This window comes from Mytilus trossulus, unplaced genomic scaffold (genome assembly GCF_036588685.1).
Source record: "Mytilus trossulus isolate FHL-02 unplaced genomic scaffold, PNRI_Mtr1.1.1.hap1 h1tg000128l__unscaffolded, whole genome shotgun sequence".
Lineage (NCBI taxonomy): Eukaryota > Metazoa > Mollusca > Bivalvia > Mytilida > Mytilidae > Mytilus > Mytilus trossulus.
The window spans coordinates 2,773,821-2,795,056 of NW_026963301.1; the positions used below are offsets into that span (position 1 = coordinate 2,773,821).

The 21,236-nt window shown below is 31.2% G+C and overlaps 3 protein-coding genes across 3 annotated transcripts in view; 1 reads left to right on the plus strand and 2 right to left on the minus strand.

The window, feature by feature from the left end:
* LOC134700236 (uncharacterized) overlaps nt 1-21,236 on the minus strand; it is an 89,832-nt gene that overhangs the window by 19,631 nt on the left and 48,965 nt on the right. Inside the window, exon 2 of the mRNA XM_063561595.1 lies at nt 3,176-3,516. Coding sequence (XP_063417665.1) covers nt 3,176-3,516 — 341 coding nt within the window. The remainder of the gene's footprint in view (nt 1-3,175; nt 3,517-21,236) is intronic.
* On the plus strand, nt 7,276-17,756 carry LOC134700197 (uncharacterized). Its single transcript, XM_063561557.1, has 5 exons — nt 7,276-7,374; nt 8,036-8,666; nt 10,024-10,062; nt 12,575-12,641; nt 13,067-17,756. The coding sequence occupies exons 2-5, from the start codon at nt 8,037-8,039 to the stop codon at nt 13,891-13,893; spliced, it is 1,563 nt and encodes a 520-aa protein (XP_063417627.1). The 5' UTR covers nt 7,276-7,374; nt 8,036; the 3' UTR covers nt 13,894-17,756.
* LOC134700263 (DNA repair protein RAD50-like) overlaps nt 15,816-21,236 on the minus strand; it is a 37,252-nt gene continuing 31,831 nt past the window's right edge. The window contains exons 5-11 of the mRNA XM_063561623.1: nt 20,368-20,428; nt 19,474-19,551; nt 19,041-19,117; nt 18,017-18,118; nt 17,299-17,368; nt 16,406-16,506; nt 15,816-15,938 (exon numbers count right to left, since the gene is read on the minus strand). Of these exons, the coding sequence (XP_063417693.1) occupies nt 15,816-15,938; nt 16,406-16,506; nt 17,299-17,368; nt 18,017-18,118; nt 19,041-19,117; nt 19,474-19,551; nt 20,368-20,428 (612 nt within the window). The remainder of the gene's footprint in view (nt 15,939-16,405; nt 16,507-17,298; nt 17,369-18,016; nt 18,119-19,040; nt 19,118-19,473; nt 19,552-20,367; nt 20,429-21,236) is intronic.

The window sequence follows — 21,236 nt, forward strand, 5'->3', positions numbered from 1 at the left end:
TACATCGCGATGTCAACGATGTAAACATTATATAAGGGTTCCAACAATGTAAACAATGTTGACACGATATCATGTTAACATTGTAGATATCGCGATGTCGACAATATCGAATAAACATCCTGCACTGGACATGAATGGGTTAAACATGTTTATGAGATCTCAACCCTTTCCCTATACCTCTAGCCAATGTAGAAAAGTAAATCATAATAATACGCACATTAAAATTCTGTTCAAGAGAAGTCCGAGTCCGATGTCAGAAGATGTAACAAAAAAAAAAAAATAAAATGACAATAATACATAAATAACAACAGAATTACTAGCAGTCAATTGACATGCCAGCTCCAGACCTCAATTTAACTGATTGAAAGATTATGTCTTCATCATATGAATATCAGGCACAATCCCTCCCGTGAGGGGTTTAGTATCATATTATCATAAAATATATGAGAAGCACATAATTAAGGAATAACAGTACTGTAGTTGAAGAGTTGCCACCGTCAAATCAAAATTGACGGTGGCAACTCTTCAACTACAGTACTGTTATTCCGATTCTAATGCATTACAAAAAGAAATAATGCGATTAAACTTGATAAAATGTCTAATAAAAAAAAATCCGCGAAACTTTATTAATGATTTTGGCGCAAAGACGTCATGGGTAACAGTGACGTCAAACTAATGAAAACTTACAAGCTGGAGGTTATTACGTTACTTGTACGATTCAAATTCGGATAAAATTACACTAAAACGGCGAATTCGAGGTAGGTGTTGTTTTATTTTCGATTACATAGCAGTATTCGAACATTTGTTGATTCATTAATTCAAAATGGCGGGTCCCTCCTTAGTTACGCCTGGTCAACTGTGGATTTGACGGCAACTTTTAGCCAATGAAAAAAATTGTTGCATAAAAATTGCATTAGAACCCGTGTCATACCAACATCTGTTTTTTTAAATAAATGTGTTTAGTACCGATGCAAAGACCCTATAAGTGAATCAATATTAAAGCCAAAATATGCAATCTTTAATGACCTGACAACAGTATCGTAACTATATCCATTCTTAATAAGTCTGTTTAAAGATTTTGTAAGCTTTTGAGACACTGACATTGTTGTGCTTTGTAAAGAATATAAGCATAAAAGATTGGATGTGAAATACCTGAACGTATAAGATGTCTGCATGTTGAGTTATATTTACGAATTATTTCCTTATACCTGTGATAAAATTTAGTAAATGTTTTGACTAATTTGTGATATTGAAAACCTTGTGTAATAATTGTTCAGCAATACTTAAATTTCTCTCGCTAAAATCTAATACATTGTTACATTACACGAGCGAATCGTACAAGTTGAGACACATAAACACCATAAGATGGTGACAAAGGATCGTCACCATCTAAAAATGGATAATTAACGATAGGAAATGAAAAATCATCTCTTTTATCATAAGTGGAGTTAAGTTGTCGTTGTCGTTTGTTTATGTAATATATACGTGTTTCTCGTTTCTCGTTTTGTTTATATAGATTAGACCGTTGGTTTTCCCGTTTGAATGGTTTTACACTAGTAATTTTGGGGCCCTTTATAGCTTGTTGTTCGGTGTGAGCCAAGGCTCCGTGTTGAAGGCCGTACTTTAACCTATAATGGTTTAATTTTTAAATTGTTATTTGGATGGAGAGTTGTCTCATTGGCACTCACACCACATCTTCCTATATCTAATTAAGGCTTATTTTCCATTGTTTTAAAAAAACTTTGTCTGGAAGAATAACGTGTAATAGTTTCCATCTGCACATTTTCAATGTATTATCTTTAAAATAGTTATGAATAATTTTATGCACATATTGAGCTTTAATTTGTATATTTTCACAGTTTAATATTATGTTCCACTTAAGGTACCCAATTGGAGATTCTTTATAATATTCTATCAAAATTGTATCAATTTGCTTTGAATCTAATTTTTCTAGTTTATGTTTGCAATTAAATTTTACGGTTATATATAGTGAGTTATTTGTTAAAACACTAGTTTATATTGAGCTTTCTTCATTTAATATTTTAAATCATTCTTTTGGGATTGCTTTTCTTAATTTTGAGAATTCAGCTTTCCAATTTGATTTATATTTTAGTTTTATACTTACAAATTTTTCTGAATAGACTCCCTTTTTCATCAATAATATCATTTACAAATGTGCTATCTATCCAGTTTTCGAAAAGTAGTGTTTTCTTTTGAAATTTGATTAACTGATCCCCCAAATGATTTCCCGACGGATATTTATGAAAATTGAGTTCTGCATATAAAGAATTGACATGGTTAGAGCAGGAATAAGTACTAGGATATGTTATATTTCAGAACAAAAGGAAAATAGACAATGACAATTGTACGAATAAAATGATGTGAGCCTTTTTTTTTTTGTAATAAATTGTAGAGTTCAATACCTGGAACATAAACAAGATCCTACCTGTTTGGATACAGAATAGGTACTATAAATAGATTTATATTTCCATAATTTCTTTTCTCTTTTTCTTGAGAATAATTGTTCTAAAATGTTCAAATTTCTGCATAAATGTTACATTTTCTTTTCTATTGAAAAAAGTATTGTACAAATTACAATTGTTTGGTATTTGATTAATATAATTATATATTTCAAAGTATTTTAAATTGACATACTTTTGTATTCTTTTAAACATTATCTTGTTTATTTTAGATTTATCTGATTTATTTCCATTCACATGTGAATGTATGTAATCCTTACATCATTGTCAATATAATGGAATTTTCAGGTTTAATCCACCATTGTATACATAAGAAAATGCCTGTACCAAGTCAAGAATATGACAGTTGTTATCCATTCGTTTGATGTGCTTATGCTTCTGATTTAGCCATCTGGTTAGGAACTTTCCATATTTCTCGGAGGTCGATATTTTTTGTGATTTTACTTTTTTAACGACTTGACTACAATGAGGGACTTGCACGGTCGGGAATGGTTATACACGGCTAACACCTTGATATATATATATGATTCGTTTCAAATAGCCCTACTATCTAAGATATTCATATTACAATATTATAGCAATTTGTTGTTATTTTCCCTCGAACCCTTGCTTCTGTGTCATCTTTTTACTGGTGAACTGTAATCCATGAACATGTTACTATGATAGTCATAGTACCGCATAAATTACATACACACCTTAAGTTTTTTCTTGTAAACTGTATCGGTGCACTGCCAAAACGTCCAAACGAGGCTATTTCTTTCCATTGTTCTGTACTAAAACTAGCAAATATGGTGTTTAAAAGTGACGATTTACCTCCGCCGGGTGGGCCAACGATAGCAATATTCAATGGTGGTTTTCCTGAAACATTTGTTCCGACAATTTCCTGGCATTTTCTAATCAGTTTTTTCTTTTCGTTATATTTAGGGTCGTCTTTTTGATTTTCATGTGGAACTATACCATGGTTTCGATTGTAATACTGTTCTACGAAAGAATTCTCCCACACGTCTCGTTCAACTCTTATTTGTGGTCGGTCCATCTGGAAGTAGAAATCTGTGCTAGGAAATTGTAATAGTGATGTGGCAAAAATTAGGAAAATGGCAAAAAAAAAATCAGTTTCCTCTTTCGTGGCAGAATATCACAACGAAGGAAATGAAGTCTCAGATGACTTTGATATTAATTCAACTTGAATTGATCATAAAAGATATGTGGATATGACCTATAATGGTATGCTGCTATACATTGTGACTTGGATGAGAGAGTGTCTCATTGGCACTCGTACCACATCTTCATATATGTATATATGGTATGAAGACAAAAATCCATTTAGACTATAGAATAATTGTGTGGTCAACGTTCAGACTTCAACTATAAGCAAAATATATAGCTTCAAATATTTAAACAATACAATCGAGAAAAAAACAACTCATAATTCATGCACGATGAATGGTAAAAAAAACTGAACCAAGAAGCCACAAATAAACACTTGACTTTACAGGACTGTGGCAACACAACATACGAACAAATCAGTTGTGAATCTCTCGGTGACAATTAACAAATGGCACTTATCTAATATATGTTTTAGTAATAGTAAAAGTTCAATGATAAGTTAATATTGATATATTAAAAAGACTTCCGAACAAAAAGGGGTGTTCAGATCCCCGAGCCCGAAGGGCGAGGGGATTTGAACAGCCATTTTTATGAGGAGGTCTTTTAATGTCAATATTAACTTAATCATCGAACTTTTACTGACTTACAAACCGTCAAAAATATAAGAAAAGTCATAAAAAGCACTTGCAGAAACCTAATTCCCCTGAATTAGACGAGTCTAAATATGTCAAACTTAAATGATAGTTAAACAGTACTCAGACTGATATCGGCGTTTTGCATATGCGCCGATTTTTTTTTCATTTGCGCCGATTTTTTTACAGGTAAATAACAGGTAAAGTACAGGTGAACTGATATAAAAAGATGTGGTATGAGTGCCAGTGAGACAACTCTCCATCCCAGTTATGTTTTTTTCATTTATCATTAAAGACCTCTTCCGTTAGCCAGTTGTACATATGTTATGAATTGTCAAAGTGCTTTTATCTTAGGTTTTTACTTCTTGATTTTAAGCAGGAGACAACAGTTATATACATGTTATATGTATATAACTGTTGTCTCCTGCTTAAAATCAAGAAGTAAAAACCTAAGATAAAAGCACTTTGTTTATACTAAAATGACGATTAAAAATATATGTACAGCATTCAAATCCATAAAAACGGAATATATTCAAATCATAAATCTGTTCTTGCTGAGTATGTATAGGCAACACATCTAAAATATTCCTTTCTTATGATTTCGTCTCTTCTATATTTGGGGTAATTTTCGATAACGAACGGCCATCTTTTCTTTGTCTGGCATACGTACCGGTGGGGGCATTTCTAGAGTTCGCCTTTTCTCACAAGGAAGCTATTAAGCCAAGAGTTCCAAATAGTGAAGTTGAAAGTCATTCCTTCGTTAATTTTATGGACGCCATCACGAATTGGTTGACCGTTATGGAATGTGTACTTGTACGTTGTCTAAGAACGTATGACATTTGTCATCAGAAGGAGCGGAGCGTCAGACAACGTCAAACGTGAAGCAGTTTTAAGCAGTCTTCGATTTCATTTAGGGAATGGAATGGTAACCCGAAACATTGGGATAGTCATTTACCAATTGCAATGTCACTTGATTTGTCTTTATACTCTGTGCTCAGCCAATGTAAAAATATGAACTTACCTGTAACTTACCTGTAAATCCAATTAGGAAAAAACATAAAATCGGCGCAAATGAAACTAGAGGCTCTGAAGAGCCTGTGTTGCTCACCTTGGTCTATGTGAATATTAAACAAAGGACGCATTTGAATTCATGACAAAATTGTGTTTTGGTGATGGTGATGTGTTTGTACATCTTACTTTACTGAACATTCTTGCTGCTTACAAACATTCTATCTATATTGAACTTGGCCTAAGAGTTTCAGTCGAAAATGTTAATTAAAATTGACAAATTTTATGAAAATTGTTAAAAATTGACTTTAAAGGGCAATAACTCCTTATGGGGTCAATTGACCATTTAGGTCATGTTGACTTATTTTTAAGTCTTACTTTGCTGTACATTGTTGCTCTTTACAGTTTATCTCTATCTATAATAATATTCAAGATAATAACAAAAAACGGCGAAATTTCCTTAAAATGACTAATTCAGGGGCATCAACCAAACAGCGGTTTGTCCGATCCATCTGAAAATTTCATGGCAGATAGATCTTGACCTGAAAAACAATTTTACTCCCTGTTAGATTTGCTCTAAATGCTTTGGTTTTTGAGTTATAAGCCAAAAACTGCATTTTACCCCTATGTTCTATTTTTAGCCGTGGCGGCCATCTTGGTTGGTTGGCGGGGTCACGCCACACATTTTTTAAACTAGATACCCCAATGATGATTGCAGCCAAGTTTGTTTAAATTTGGCCTGGCAGTTTCAGAGGAGAAGATTTTTATAAAAGATTACTAAGATTTACGAAAAATGGTTAAAAATTGACTATAAAGGGCAATAACTCCTAAAGGGGTCAACTGACCACTTTGATTATGTTGACTTATTTGTAGATCTTACTTTGCTGAACATTATTGTTGTTAACAGTTTATCTCTATCTATAATAATATTTAAGATAATAACCAAAAACAGCAAAATTTCCCTAAAATTACCAATTCAGGGGCAGCAACCCAACAACAGGTTGTCTGATTCATCTGGAAATTTCAGGGCAGATAGATCTTGACCTGATGAACATTTTTACCCCATGTCAGATTTGCTCTAAATGCTTTGGTTTTTGAGTTATAAGCCCAAAACTGCATTTTACCCCTATGTTCTATTTTTAGCCGTGGCGGCCATCTTGGTTGGTTGGCGGGGTCACGCCACACAATTTTTAAACTAGATATCCCAATGGTAATTATGGCCAAGTTTGGAATAATTTGGCCCAGCAGTTTCAGAGGAGAAGATTTTTGTAAAAGTTAACGACGACGCCGGACGCCGGACGCCAAGTGATGAGAAAAGCTCACTTGGCCCTTCGGGCCAGGTGAGCTAAAAAGGGAACAAAAACTATGACTTGTGGTTTTAAATAATATGATGTATGTGTCTGCTGAAACAATAAAGTTCTCACTCATTGCATATACTCATTATCAAGATTAATAAACCAGATAAGAAATCATTTTATTCTGCAAAAATTCAGAGTTCCAGAAAATTTGAAGTAGGTGTCTGACAGTTCGAAATGTTTATACATGTTATAACTAACTGTCAAACTTCTGACTATATAATGACTGTCCTCCTGTACATTGTGTTGGAGAATTGTGTGACAGAAATATTTGTTTGACAACCAGACAAAAGGAAAAGGATCCTATACTTTAATACTTTAGCATTGTTTGTCTAGTTGTAATAAATAAATTTCTTCAAAACTTCTCTACAAGACTTTTTGAAAAATCTTTTAATTGATTAACAATGGAAGATTTAAATACAAAAAAATCAGGACATCACATTTTTTTTTTACATTTTCCTGGGCATGTTCAGTGACCATTTAATTCTTTTTTTTTAAGAAAATCATTAAATATTAATTTTATTGACATCTCGTTCAACAAACTGCTATAAATAAACATAAACCCAAGATTTCTCTATGAACATTTGTGAATAGATTAAATTAATTTACAAATCTTTAAAAGTTCAGTTCATTCCAGGTCATTTGAAACATGGTATTTAAATTTACCTGAACAACAATATCATGTGATTGTTACTAGAAATAGCAAAGGGTATTTCCAATCAATGGCTTCTAAACAGGGAGAGAACAATGCTAACTTAAGTTGAAAAAATATAAGATAATTCAATTTAAAAGGTAAATGATGTGTGACGTTATATCCTTGAATAAATTTTGAACAATAAAATTTATCAAAAAATAACAACAAATTACCCATCAATTTTTTTTACTTTCACTTCTTGGTATATATATATGATATATAGGCATCTATGACAAAAAATCCATTATCTTATCCCATACAAATAAAGACTTTATTTTGACATATCAATTAATATGTATAATTTTTTACATTCATGATCAATACTTCTATTGGATGAGTTATTACAGTTTCAAATTGATTCCCTCATTTATGGTAAAAATATACTTTAACAACTTTCTGGTTTTTGGTCAGGTTGTTGACTCTTAGACACATTCCCCATTTCCATTCTCAAATTTATTCAACCACACGATTGTTATGTTTATGGACTTACAACCTAGAAGACATAAAGCCCTGTAAGATGGGGGATTTGTAATAAATTTCTTTAGTACACCATAAAAGATTTCTTTCATTATTGGACAAAAATAAACCCTGTAAGATGTATACGCAAATTATTCATCATGAAATCAAAATACACATTGTACAAGAGCATGTCTAATAAAAACTGAAGAGATTTTTTTTATTGTTATCACTTCCTAAAATGATATAGGTTTAGTGATTATTTAAAAACACTTACTGGTATTTATTTTTTTTGACTTACAGGATGGATATTGAAGATCGTCGGCGATACTTTATTGTAGGATCAGTTATTTTGGAGATCGTTCAACCATTGTTCAGAAGCAGACTAGAAAATGATTACAAGAGTAGAGGTCTGGGGTCTTTTCAAGCCTTTCTAAGCTCTCAACCAGTCATACATATACTGTTTCACCTACGACACAGAAATGCTATTTGTTGTAAAGACAAAATCAATTGTTGTGACCACCAAAAACTTCCGCTGATATATTGTCAATGGAATCTGCTGTACACCGAGAGTCCAGGACAACGTGGTCACAACTGCCATTGCAAGTTCACAGCAAACCAAGTCCAGCTAAATGATCTTGATATATCTTTAGCAGGTCTTATATTACTAAACTGCTGTAATCTTGCACCAGCTGATGACAATGCTGTACATAAATTACGTCGCTACAAGAATGATTATCTTAGCCACAACACAGAGGGTGAAATATCTGAGACGGAGTATAAAAGCCTGTGGACAAACCTTACTAATTTTGTCCTACAGTTAGATCCCAATAAGCGGAATGACCTCATCAGAATAGAGAATAGACCACTTGATGAAGGACTGTGTAGCAAATACAGTATTGATCTTTTGAATATTCATAAGAAATTGAATGAGGTAAGCTTTTACCTTCTCTCCATAAATAAAAGCTACAATTTTAAAAGGGGAATATAAATACTGACAGACACAAGAGGAACATTGATTGTAACTTCTGATATCTCTTTTACTTATAAATGTTTATACAAAATACATTACATTTTTTTAAGGCATGCATCATCCAGCATGATTTTAATCATTTATGCACCAGTTCAATACATATAATACATTCAACAGGATCAATTTTATTTTAAAGAGTGAAAATAATTTTCGTCAAATTATTCCGACTTTCATGTGCTCTGATCACTTAGGTTTATGTTATCAAAGATGTTAACCAAAAACATTTTAATTAGGTACAATTTAATCAAATAAATAGGGAATGTGTCCATGGGACAGAAATGATGCGCCAATTGCATATCATACAAAGATATATAGGGACATAACTGTTGACAGTAAAATTTCATATAATTATCAATAAACAATTATTATTCAAGACGTTTCGGCCATCAATTGGCCTTCTTCAGTTCATTATTTCACATCACAACTACATGGCTGACATTACATTTTTCAATCATTTTAAAGATGTTATAAATAAAGGTCGTCACAATACTTGATGGTCACAATAGCATGACATCATAATACTTTTTTATGAATGAAAGTTAAATTATATAAACTTTGATGAATCAAAGTCATTACTTTTTAACATTAATTCCAAATGGTCTAATTGTATTCAGCTTTGTCAAACATTGTGCCTCAATGTTCGTATTTCAACTTTCATCCATAAACAAAGAGCCTGTGTCACTAACCTTGGTCTATGTGAATATTAAACAAAGGAAGCAGATGGATTCATGACAAAACTGTGTTTTGGTGATGGCGATGTGTTTGTACATCTTACTTTACTAAACGTTCTTGCTGCTTACAATTATAACTATCTATAATGTTTACTAAACGTTCTTGCTGCTTACAATTATAACTATCTATAATGAACTTGGCCCAGTAGTTTCAGTGGAAAATATTAGTAAAAATTTACAAATTTTATGAAAATTGTTAAAAATTGTCTATAAGGGAAAATCACTCCTTAGGGGCCAATTGACCATTTCGGGCCAGGTGAGCTAATAGACGGGGAATATGTAAAGAGATGAAGAAGTAGTCATTTCGATGGAAACTTTCAAGTTTTAAGCTTAAGGTGTTAACTTCCTCAACCATAGGAAGCTTCCTTCACCAGCTACAGGGTTACACCAATGCAGAAAACTTTATTAACTGTATCAAAGATAAAAAGAATTCTTAATTCATATATATACTGACTTATTTGATTATGTCGTTCGAATTTGTTTTGAGTTTATAGGACTATCTACATTTTTAAACATACATTTTACAGATGGACACTCAGATGCAAGAGATAGGTTCTGATGTGAAGGTACGTCCATTTTTATTAATATGTATAGATTATCGGGTTTTCTACACATTGATATTGTTAATTATCAGTCGTGAGCCACAATGTGAACCTGTTTGTCAAGTGAGCGCAGCACATTTTGTTGAGCGGCTTAATTTTTTTGTACATGTTATAAACTGTACAAAATGGCAAATATCTAAATATAAAAAAATGCAAAGTTGTCTTTCAACTTAAATGAGTAGGTTCAGTAAGGCCCTAAAATGGCCCCCCATTTTAGCTTAAATTTCAAATTAGGATTTATTGACCAATATCACAATGCATCATAGTTAAATAGATTGACAAGATAGGAAATAAGCTCTATTGTTGAAAACTTATGTTCCTGCGTTTTATTCATGACGTCACAAATAGTTTTCATTTGGATTTTCAACAAAAAATCAAAGAAAATGGGTTAATTTCAATTGGTTATTGGACAGGAAACATGGAGCACAAATGTCGACAAAAACGATAATTGAACATAATGTTTATGATGACATTTTGCCTGTCTAACGTAAGGGTACCCAAATTGCACCGAGTACCCAAATTGCACCTATTCAGAAAAAAAAGCAACGGAAATCTTACAAGATTTTCTACAGACTAAACAATTTGTATTTTTATGATTTGAAACAATGTACGTCTTTCAACATAGGTAAACATATTTAAATATACACAAAACGTTCACAGTATTTATCAACAGATGGGGCTGTTTACTGAAAAGGCAAAATGTACGAAAACGTCACCATGCGACGTCATCAAAACGTCATCTTTTTAAAATTAGCAAATACAATATATTATAAGTATCCATTTCGTAAAATATGAAGAGTAAACATGGACATATATCCAATTGTTGAAAATACTTGAAGAAATTAAACAGAAGCTCGGTTATTAGACTTTTGAGGATGTGAATTTAAGCATAGATGCAATTTGGGTACTCCTCATTACAGAATCATGGATAGTTTGGAGGTTGATTCAAACCCATTTTTGTATGCCTCAATATGGATTAAAAATCCAACTGGTGTACCTATACAATAAAGAAGGATAAGGCTACAAAATAAACACAGTATGGACATTTTTTTCTTGATCATAAAGAAACGTAGGCGAAAAAACTGTCAAATTAGGTGCAATTTGGGTACCGTCACGTTAGCTGGAATATTAATGTTGTTGAAATCTGCGCTCCTTGCTTCCTTGTCCTAGATTTATTTGGCTGACTTTGCCAAGTTTCGGTAAAATCACTGGTTTTGACCTATTACAGATGTAAAAATCTACGCTTTAGAATAAAATGTTGACAGTAAGAGTTCTATTTAACTTTCTAACATGTTTTTAATCAACTTTAAACATTTTTTTATCTTGTAACTTTGAGCTTCACAATCGGGCCAAATGTGGAACTTATGGCCCTTACTTAACTTTACTCCTTTCTTCTAAATAAAAACATACTTTGGAAAGGATTTATGTGAAAAATGTAAAACAAGAATGTGTCCATAGTACACAGATGTCCCACTCCCATTATCATTTTCTATGTTCAGTGAAATGTGAAATTGGGATAAAAATATAATTTGGCATTTAAATTAGAAAGATCATACCATAGGGAACATGTGTACAAAGTTTCAAGTTGATTGGACATCAACTAAATCAAAAGCTACCTTCACCAAAAACTTTAACCTGAAGTTTGCACTATCATTTGATATGTTCGATGGACCGTGAAATTGGGGTCAAAAGTCTAATTTGGCAATTAAATGAGAAAGATCATATCATAGGAACATGTGTACTAAGTTTGAAGTTGATTGGACTTCAACTTCATCAAAATCTACCTTGACCATTGTTGACCTAAAACTTTAACCTGAAACTTGCACTATTTTTTTCTATGTTTAGTGGACCGTGAAATTGGGGTCAAAAGTCTTATTTGGCAATTAAATTAAAAACATCATAATATAAAGAACATGTGTAAAGTTTCAAGTTGATACGACTTCAAGTTCATCAAAAACTACCTTGAGCAAAAACTTTAACTTGAAACTTGCACTATCATTTACTATGTTCAGTGGACCGTGAAATTGGGGTCAAAAGTCTAATTTGGCAATTAAATTAGAAAGATCATATCATAGGGAATATATGCACTACGTTTGAAGTTGATTGGACTTTAAACTAAATCAAAAACTATCTTGACCAAAAACTTTAGCCAGAACGAACAAACGGACGAATGGAAGGAAATACAACAGAAGGACGGACAGACGCACAGACCAGAAAACATAATGCCCCTCTACTATCGTAGGTGGGGCATAAGAATAAAATTTATTTAGGAATCCATTTCAACAATTTAGTTTTAAAAAATATGCACCACTGAAAATTTCAAATGTAACAAGATTTCATATATATAAGCCCCAAAACTTCAAACTTATTGCCATATTGGCAATTATTAATATGGCAATTATTTGTTTCTACCTAAACCCAAAATCAAATTCCATTAAAAATAACTTATACTAAGTAAATTACTTCTATTTTACAGGAATTATTGATTTACCACAGAAACGAAGCAATATGTCAGTACTGCAAGAAAAAGTTGAATGAACAAGGTCAGCATGTTTACTGTAAATTGTCACGACAAACATACTTCAATATTTGATTTGTATCCAAATCTTCATTGTATTGATAAATATCATTAACAAGGATATCTTGGCTGTATTCCTTTTTTGTTTTTGAGCCATTTAGATGAACGTGCCGAACTAAAAGAAAGTTTTTGTATATTGCAATTAATACAAAAACCTACACAATTAAAAATGAATTCTGTTCAACAATATTAAATTTTTATTGATACAGTTTCAAAAGTTAAAACAACAAAACCAAGCAACAAATTTTAAAAAACATAAAAATATCCATACACAAACATTTGGATTTACAGTACATCACTGTATTAGTGAAAGGTACTAACATGTCATTACTTCCTTAACATTTCCGTATGTGATCATTTTATGCAAATGTTTATTCCTTCATTTCATAGGCATTGGTGAAAGAAAAATAATTCCCTACAACCTTGGACAAGATATCTTCTATCTTCATCATGAGATTGATCTGCAGTCAATACTAAATGAAAGACTGATAACATATATATCAGATGTAGTAATGATGGATGATGGTAGACTTGTGTTATGTTTGTTCCTTCAGTGCAGACTACTGATCTGTAACACAGATGGATCACAGGTAGACAGTATACCAGTCAAGGATGGTCCATGTTATGTTATAGCTGTCAACAACTCTACAGTAGCTGTAACAGTTCATAAATCCTTCAAATGTCATTGTATAGAGATGTATGATATAAACAATAAACATAAACTCAAATCCATATCAGTGCCTGGAATGAACAGTTACAGTGGCATTACAATGATAAACAACAAGTTAGTAGTAGGTGGTGAAGATGGACTACTGATTTTTGATCATCAGACAGGAGAGACAATACAGACAATACAAACAGACTGCAAACCAGGAGGGATACATGCTTCTGTTGACAGAATAATTTTCAGGAGAATCCATAATTTGTTTAGTAATAACAGCAACATATACTGGTACAGCTTTACAGATGACAACATACACACATTAACATTACCATCAAAACCATATTCAATAACTACACTACAAGATGGTAGTCTGTATGTTCTCTGTGATGATGACTCTATACAACATGTATCATCTAATGGAAAACAGTTCAAAACTTCAAATAAAAATCAATCCCAATTCTTCAAGGATTGTTACTTCATACAATACAATTTAAAACAGAGAAAAATGATCACAGGCAATGCTGATACTGGAATTGTCCAGATACTTCAATGAAGTGTATAATTTGAAGTGAAATCTTACAATGGAAACAGAAACATATTGATTTTATTGTAATAAGTGTATTTCACCTGACCATTTAAGCTAAAGATAGGTTAACAACCTTAATAATTAGCTGTAATTAACCTTGAACATTATTTTACAATACAATGCTTTGTATGCACAAAATTACATTATTTTCATCATAAGTTATTTTAAAGAAACAAGGGCTAAAATAATTAAAAAAGAAATACTGTTATAAAAATTAATTCATTATATTCAGGGTGATATTGATAGCGATATAAATTAACAGAGAAAAATAATTACGAAAAAGAAATGTCAATAGTACAGGGATACCCAATCCACTCTATCATATTCTATGTTTAATGGACCGCAGAAATGGGGGAAAAACTCTAATTTGCCATTAAAATAAAAAAGATCATATTATAGGGAACATACATGTGTGTACTAAGTTTCAAGTTGATTGGACTTCAATTTCTCAATCAAAAACTTTGACCTGAGGTGGGCAGAACGAACGCAAAGACCTGAAAACATAATGCCCATCAATGTGGCATAAAAATCTTCTTCAACTGTTCTTTTATTTCATTGTAAAATGTAATATATCTGTTTGGCAAGTCAACTCTGTCCCCCTTTTTATTTAACTAAACTTTTCAACAGTAAATTATGATTAAAGAATACTTAAAACCATTTTTGTCAATTCAAATTTTAGTGAATAATTTTTATAGCTTTTAAGTTAATTAATATATTCTAATTTTATACATTGACTATTTATATGCCAAATTTTATCAGTTATGCACCTTCATGATCAGCTGAACAAGTAGTCTAAACAAATACAATGTATTCCTAACTGATTTTGTTTCAGCAATATATTTGAATTATTAAAACATTCACAACTTTAAAAGCTATAATGGAAGTTTAGGCCTTAAAATTCATTTCCATCTTGATGTAAAAAAACAACATTGACATGTCCAATCAAGTAACTTTAGATGGTGCCACTCTTTAATATTTCAGTTTGCCCAAACCCTACCCAAAGGTAGAGACAGTGGGTAGGTAGGCGTTTTTATTTTTGTTCAGCAAAGAGAAATTAAAGTGTCAGACATTTTTTTTAATTTTTTTTAATTTTTATTATTTTCAAGATTTACAACAAGTACATAACACATCAAACATACATACAGTAATATTAGCAATAGATTTGAATAAATATTTATTAATGACAATAAACATTGTTGTAAATTTATTTTTTTATATGAAGAAAAAAAAAGAAGCAGAAAATACAGAAGTAAATATAATTAGAGTTAAATGTTTATGTACCACTGTGCTTGCTGTGTGGCACTTGAGAATTGTAAAGAATTTTGTATAAATAAAAAAAAAGAAAAAGGAATAAAAAAAAAGAAAAAGGAATAAAAAAAAAAGGAAGAGGTTAAAAAAAAAATATCCCGTAAGATTTTCAGTACATAATAAATTGTGCTATAAGATACAATATTATTTTATGTTAGTTTTGACAATAAATATAGATTGTAAAAACAAATGACCAATTGAATTATGAAAATAATACTTTAAATGCATTCCACATGGTATCAAGGTGTTTTTGTCTCTTATTTTTGACTGCCATTATTTTTTCTAGATTGTACATATATTTTAACTTTTCTTTAATGGCACTGACTGAAAGATCTTTTGAAAAACATTTACTGTTGTATATATACTGTTTCATGTATAGAAAAATCAAATTGTATGGGTCACCTTTTCAAACTTTTGATATATCTCCAGTGTCAGACATTTTTAGTTTTCGTGCCTATCTGATTGAAAAAAAAATTGTTCACTTCAGGACAATAAAAAGTTTTGAGTATGCAGCTGTTTCCTTGGTAGGGAAGGTTAGGGCAGAAAAACATTTTATTTGTTGGGGCCTGATACTATATATTTCATCCTACTGATCTTACCATCATGTTTCTTTTAATATGTTCACTCTGTTCCAACTTTGTTTTATTTTCTTTCAGTTCATCTATCTTCAGTTGGACCTTCTTCTCTCTCTCTTCAAAATCAACCTAAAATCAAAATGGAAATTTTAAATACAGTCATAACTGCAACAGTATGATCAGGCATAGCATGAAATTTGAATGGTACTGCAGAGTACAAAAGAGAATTAAATAATTTGTACAAATATGATGAAAAGAAAAGTCTCATTTATTCCCCAAATCAGTTTCAAATTGAAATTTATATTCTTCCTATTATTCTGACCTATGAGCCCATGCATGCACTACCATATTTTCTTGCAAATTGTCATTTTTTTCAATTTATCAATAAATGCTTTTTAAAAAATAATTTAAATGGTCTGGTTAAATTCTCATATTTCTAATTCCAAGTCACATGAAGTACCTATTAATATAGATTTGACATGAAGTAGACTTTGTCAATATCACAAAGGAAAAGGTCATATAAAGAATTTGAATTTTACATCAAATGCCCTTGCAACAATTTATGTAAAAAATATGCATGATAATTTAATACAAACTTTTAGGTTCTTTCCTTCATTAACCATGGTTTCCAGTTTGTTTCTAACACTTTCAATAAAACTTCTGTATTTTCCATCTGTTATTTCACATCCACTAAAACCTAACAAGAAAGTACAACTTATATTAAACTGCTGATCATTTTGTGTGTGTGGGGGGGGAACAATCTGCTATGTATAGTGTTTTATGGAATGTTGTTAGTCTTGTCTCTATTATGTTTTACTCTTGTTTTTTTGTTCCATTGAATTCATTCAAAATGTTTCAGTTGTTTGTACATTAACTTATTGATATCCCATATTCCAAATAAATACCCCCCTTTATGTCAGTCAGCAGGGCCCCCCTTATGAAAAGTTCTGAATCAGTCACTGTATATTTTATGTATATCATCATAATTTTAATACTCAAATTTATTTGTAAATCTGACACAGAGATGTGTATATATTGTTTACACAAATATCCACTGTATTTACTTTCTTGCATTTTATTTATGTTATTGTATTAATATGTTCTTTTATTTTATAACCATACAGATAGTAATATACTATTTCTGTTTAAAAGTGACTTAACTGTCCATCCTATCTGTATATCAATCAAATTAACATCAATATGAAAGACAAACAAAATTTCAATTTTTCAATTTAGAGCTAAAAAATGTCTCTTGTCATACCTTCTTTAATGCCAAAAATTATTCAAAATTATTTTTTATCTTTTCTTCCGATGTACTTTTATTAACATGCCAATGCATGAGAACTGATATTTAAAGTCTCTTTTATTTCCGATTACCCTCTATGAAAGATATTTAGACAATAGGTTGAATGAATTATCAGTTTTTGATGTCACAATATTTTTTCTGAGAAGCTTCTAATAAGATTTATTGACATATGTGTTAACTTACCTTCAAACTGGTACTTGTCAGCAAATTGTTCTATCAGTATATTTCTCTTTGTAATATTGTCATCATGGACCTGTGGCATAAACAATTGTAAAATAAAAATGTCATTTAAAATTGGTTATGGGAATCATCATTTACATTTTGTTTTTATTCATCTAGTCTGATTATTTTGGTTGCTGTTGTATTTTTTAAAAGATAAATTATAAAAATCTGAAGATACCTTGCCTTGAACTTAAGAGTCAGTTTTTTGTACTCATACTACAAAATCAACCAATCAAAATTTTGGATTTCATGTTTCGTGCCTAATTTTTGTGGTTGGAGCAAAGTTTTATGACTTCAACCCCTGAAAAATCAGTAAAAACTTGATCAAACTACTAACAAATCATATTTTTGTTTACTTCATTTGTACAATAATTGCGTTAGGATTCATGTGTGTGCTTTGACAATAAAATGGCTGATTGTTTTTTGTTTTGTTTTGTTTTCTTTAATTTGATAAATACAAATTACAAATTGCAAAGCAAATAATTTAATTGATTAAAATGGTCCCTCAAAAGTTTATTATCATTGTGAATAGTGAACTTATATTATACAGTTTTTTATTTTCTACTTTGTTTTTTTACAAACTACTTGTCATGGAATTTCCGGTCCATTCCGAACATGTAAAGCATTTAGAAGAATTAAAATTCCCCACTAGTTTTCCATAATGGAGTAACTAACATACCTGAGCCTCCTGTTCTAGTTTCCCTACTTGAAGTAACAGTTCACTTTTCTTTCTATTTAACTGTTCACATTCTCTTTCTAGTTCCCTGCTTTGCTGTTTAAACTGAAACCAACATTAGGTATTCAATGAAAGTAAGAGAAACTACCAATTTTCTCAATATTCTTTTAATCCATTTAAAAAAAAATCTTATTTATTTTTCTGGTTCGATTCAATTTTAGATGTATTGAAAAAGAACTAATAATATATCAATTTACGACTCTTAATCTCTACATGCATGCACTTAGAACAAAACCAAAGTAACAGCACTTTTACTTTATCTCTTTATCTCAATGATGTAGAACTGTCTAACATATGCTTGTTTATTTGGTCATAGTTTTGTCTTCATGTGTTTTTGTTTTATCATGATGTAAACACATACAATAAAATTATATAATTTAATTTTAATATAGAAAAGAATGTTTGTGTTTATCTTACATATTAAAAATCCAACCATAAATGCCTTCAAAATATTTTTTTGAAACATGTGTTTTTTATATGAAATTTATAGCAACAAAATTAAAGTGACAAATACTTTTAGCCAGGTCCTGTATGTCAATAAATCCTGAAGTATTTTTTTTTATTTGAGCATCATTGATGATTCTTATCTAGAGGAAATATGTGTCTGAAGCAAAATTAATCCCGGTATTTATGATGAGTTTATCATGTACATGGAAATAAAATAAGACTGTCCATAAGTCAGGATAAACTCAAAAGGAGCAATATTTTGTACCTGCAATTACATACCGTACAGTGGGTTATTTTTGCTGGGTGTAAATTTTTTCGCGGAGAGAACAAAATCAACAAAATAAATTCTGCCAATTTAAAACTGTACATGCAAAGGTATTGATAAAAGTTTCAAATCCGCCAATATATTTCGTATACCTTATTCAATGAAAATCTCAAAAATTTTACACCTGGTCTGCGAAATAACCCGCTATACAGTAATGTATATCACTACAAAACAAACTAATGTTGGAGTACTTACTTGAGATAAAGTGTCTTCTCTCTCTTGAACTTTGTTCTGAAACTCAGCTAGAACTCTCTTCAATTCTTCTACTGAACCTGTTGGAAAATTTTATGATCTTGTTATGTTTATGTATCAAAGACTGGAATTTTTTTGATGATTTTGAATGAGACAATTTTCCATCAAAGAATAACAAACTTCAGGTATAATTTTATTCAACATAATATGCAAGTGCTCAACACATTCCCACTTAAAGGGCTATTTCAAAATTCAAACATTAATAGATGGAAACCAAAATGAATTATTAACCTGGAAAATTTTAACAAAAAAAGTACCAGAAAATATAGAGTGACGTCAAATAGGTCAAATCTGCTAAGATCACAAAATGTTTTAAGAAAATAAAAAGAAGTAATTTATTTACATTAGATAAAGGCACCTATAATCCTCCTTTTACCTTGAAATTCATTCTCTATATTCTTTTGTAATTCCTCTACAGTCCTTTCCATTTCTTTTTTCTCACTTGTATGCTTAGCTGAAAAAGATATTTATACATAAATAAATAGAAGCAGGCATGTGAGGGCTATTCCATTATAAACATTTTTGAGGATGGGTAGGAAGAGAACCTGTTAATTCTTGTACATTGGTCTTTAGTCATTTGTAGTTCCATGTCCATTTCATGCATGCAAACTACACAAAATAGTACATATGTTGTTTAAGCATTTTGGAAATGCACTTCCTATCCTCCCACATGCACAGCTAAAAGTATAAGGAGAACAGTATGGTTCTGAAATTGCACCATACTGTATAGCAAATAGTTATCAAAGGTACCAGGATTATAATTTAGTATGCCAGGCACGCTTTTTGTGTACACAAGACTCATCAGTGACGCTCATATCAAAATATTTATAAAGCCAAACAAGTACGAAGTTGAAGAGCATTGAGGATCCAAAATTCCAAAAAGTTGTGCTAAATACGGCTAAGGTAATCTATGCCTGGGATAAAAAAAATCCTTAGTTTTTTTTCCGATAAAATCTAAAGTTTTGTAAAACCAGTTTTTATTTGTTGATGAAGCCAGAGTGACCTTCGATAGGAAAACTGACAATCCTAGTCATAAGATTGGAGTCAAGTGTACCCGCACAAGCAGCGTTCGAAACTCACAACCTCATTGTAGACTGGCTAGTGATCACAGGAGTAATTACAGCCACCAAGGCCCCTTCTACTTTTTTTAAACAGTGGAATAATAAAAACAAAATCAAAATTTAAGATCAATTATACAATGAGTACAAATTAATTTTATATTAGATTTAAATGCATATCAACCAATTTATTTTTGAAAACAAACACTTACTTATATTATTTTGTAGTCTGTAGATATCATCTGACTTGGCACCAATTTGACTCAATTTGTTCTGAAAATTATATAAGCTACATTACTGTTTGGTCCAAACAAACAAAAAATATATCAATAACTGCAAGTATCAATCTAAACTAATCAAGAAGTTTCAATGCTGCTGTCTTTTAGCTTGATTGGGTTTGTTCTACTGTTAACATGTTCTACCAATGAACATTTAAAATAGATTGAGTGCTCATATAAAAAGTTGGAACATTGAAGGTCATATTTATTTATACCTATGTCATCATTGAAGGTCATATTTATTTATACCTATGTCACCATTGCAGAAGGAAAAATCAGGTCAAGTGACTGTTGGACTCTGTCGGTTTATGTCTTTTATAGGTAGTAAACTGTCATTTAATTTTTGCGGGTTCTATGAAAGGGAATGATTTATATTTGGTCTGAAGCTTGACAATGTTGAGTTGTAGCGAGTTAGAAATTTTTAATTCTGGGGGGCAGCATATTCTTGTTCGACACAAGTTTTTGTCTGTACTTTTTCTATGATCCTAAGCCTAAGGTGACCTCTGGAAATATTCATTTTGAGACTGTACTTCTGGAAAGTGATGAATTGAATGCACCCTTTTCAATACCCTTAATCTCTCATTTATCCTTCAACGAGAAGTGCTCCTTTTAAAAGCTAATGGTACATGTAACAGTTGTTCAGTGGTTATTGTTTGTTGTTGTGGTTCATTGATGTTTCTTGTTTGAATGGTTTTACACTAGAAATTTTGGGGCTCTTTATAGCTTGCTTTTAGGTGTGAACCAAGGCTCTGTGTTAAAGGTCATTCTTTTGACCTATAATGGTTTACTTGTAACAAATTGAA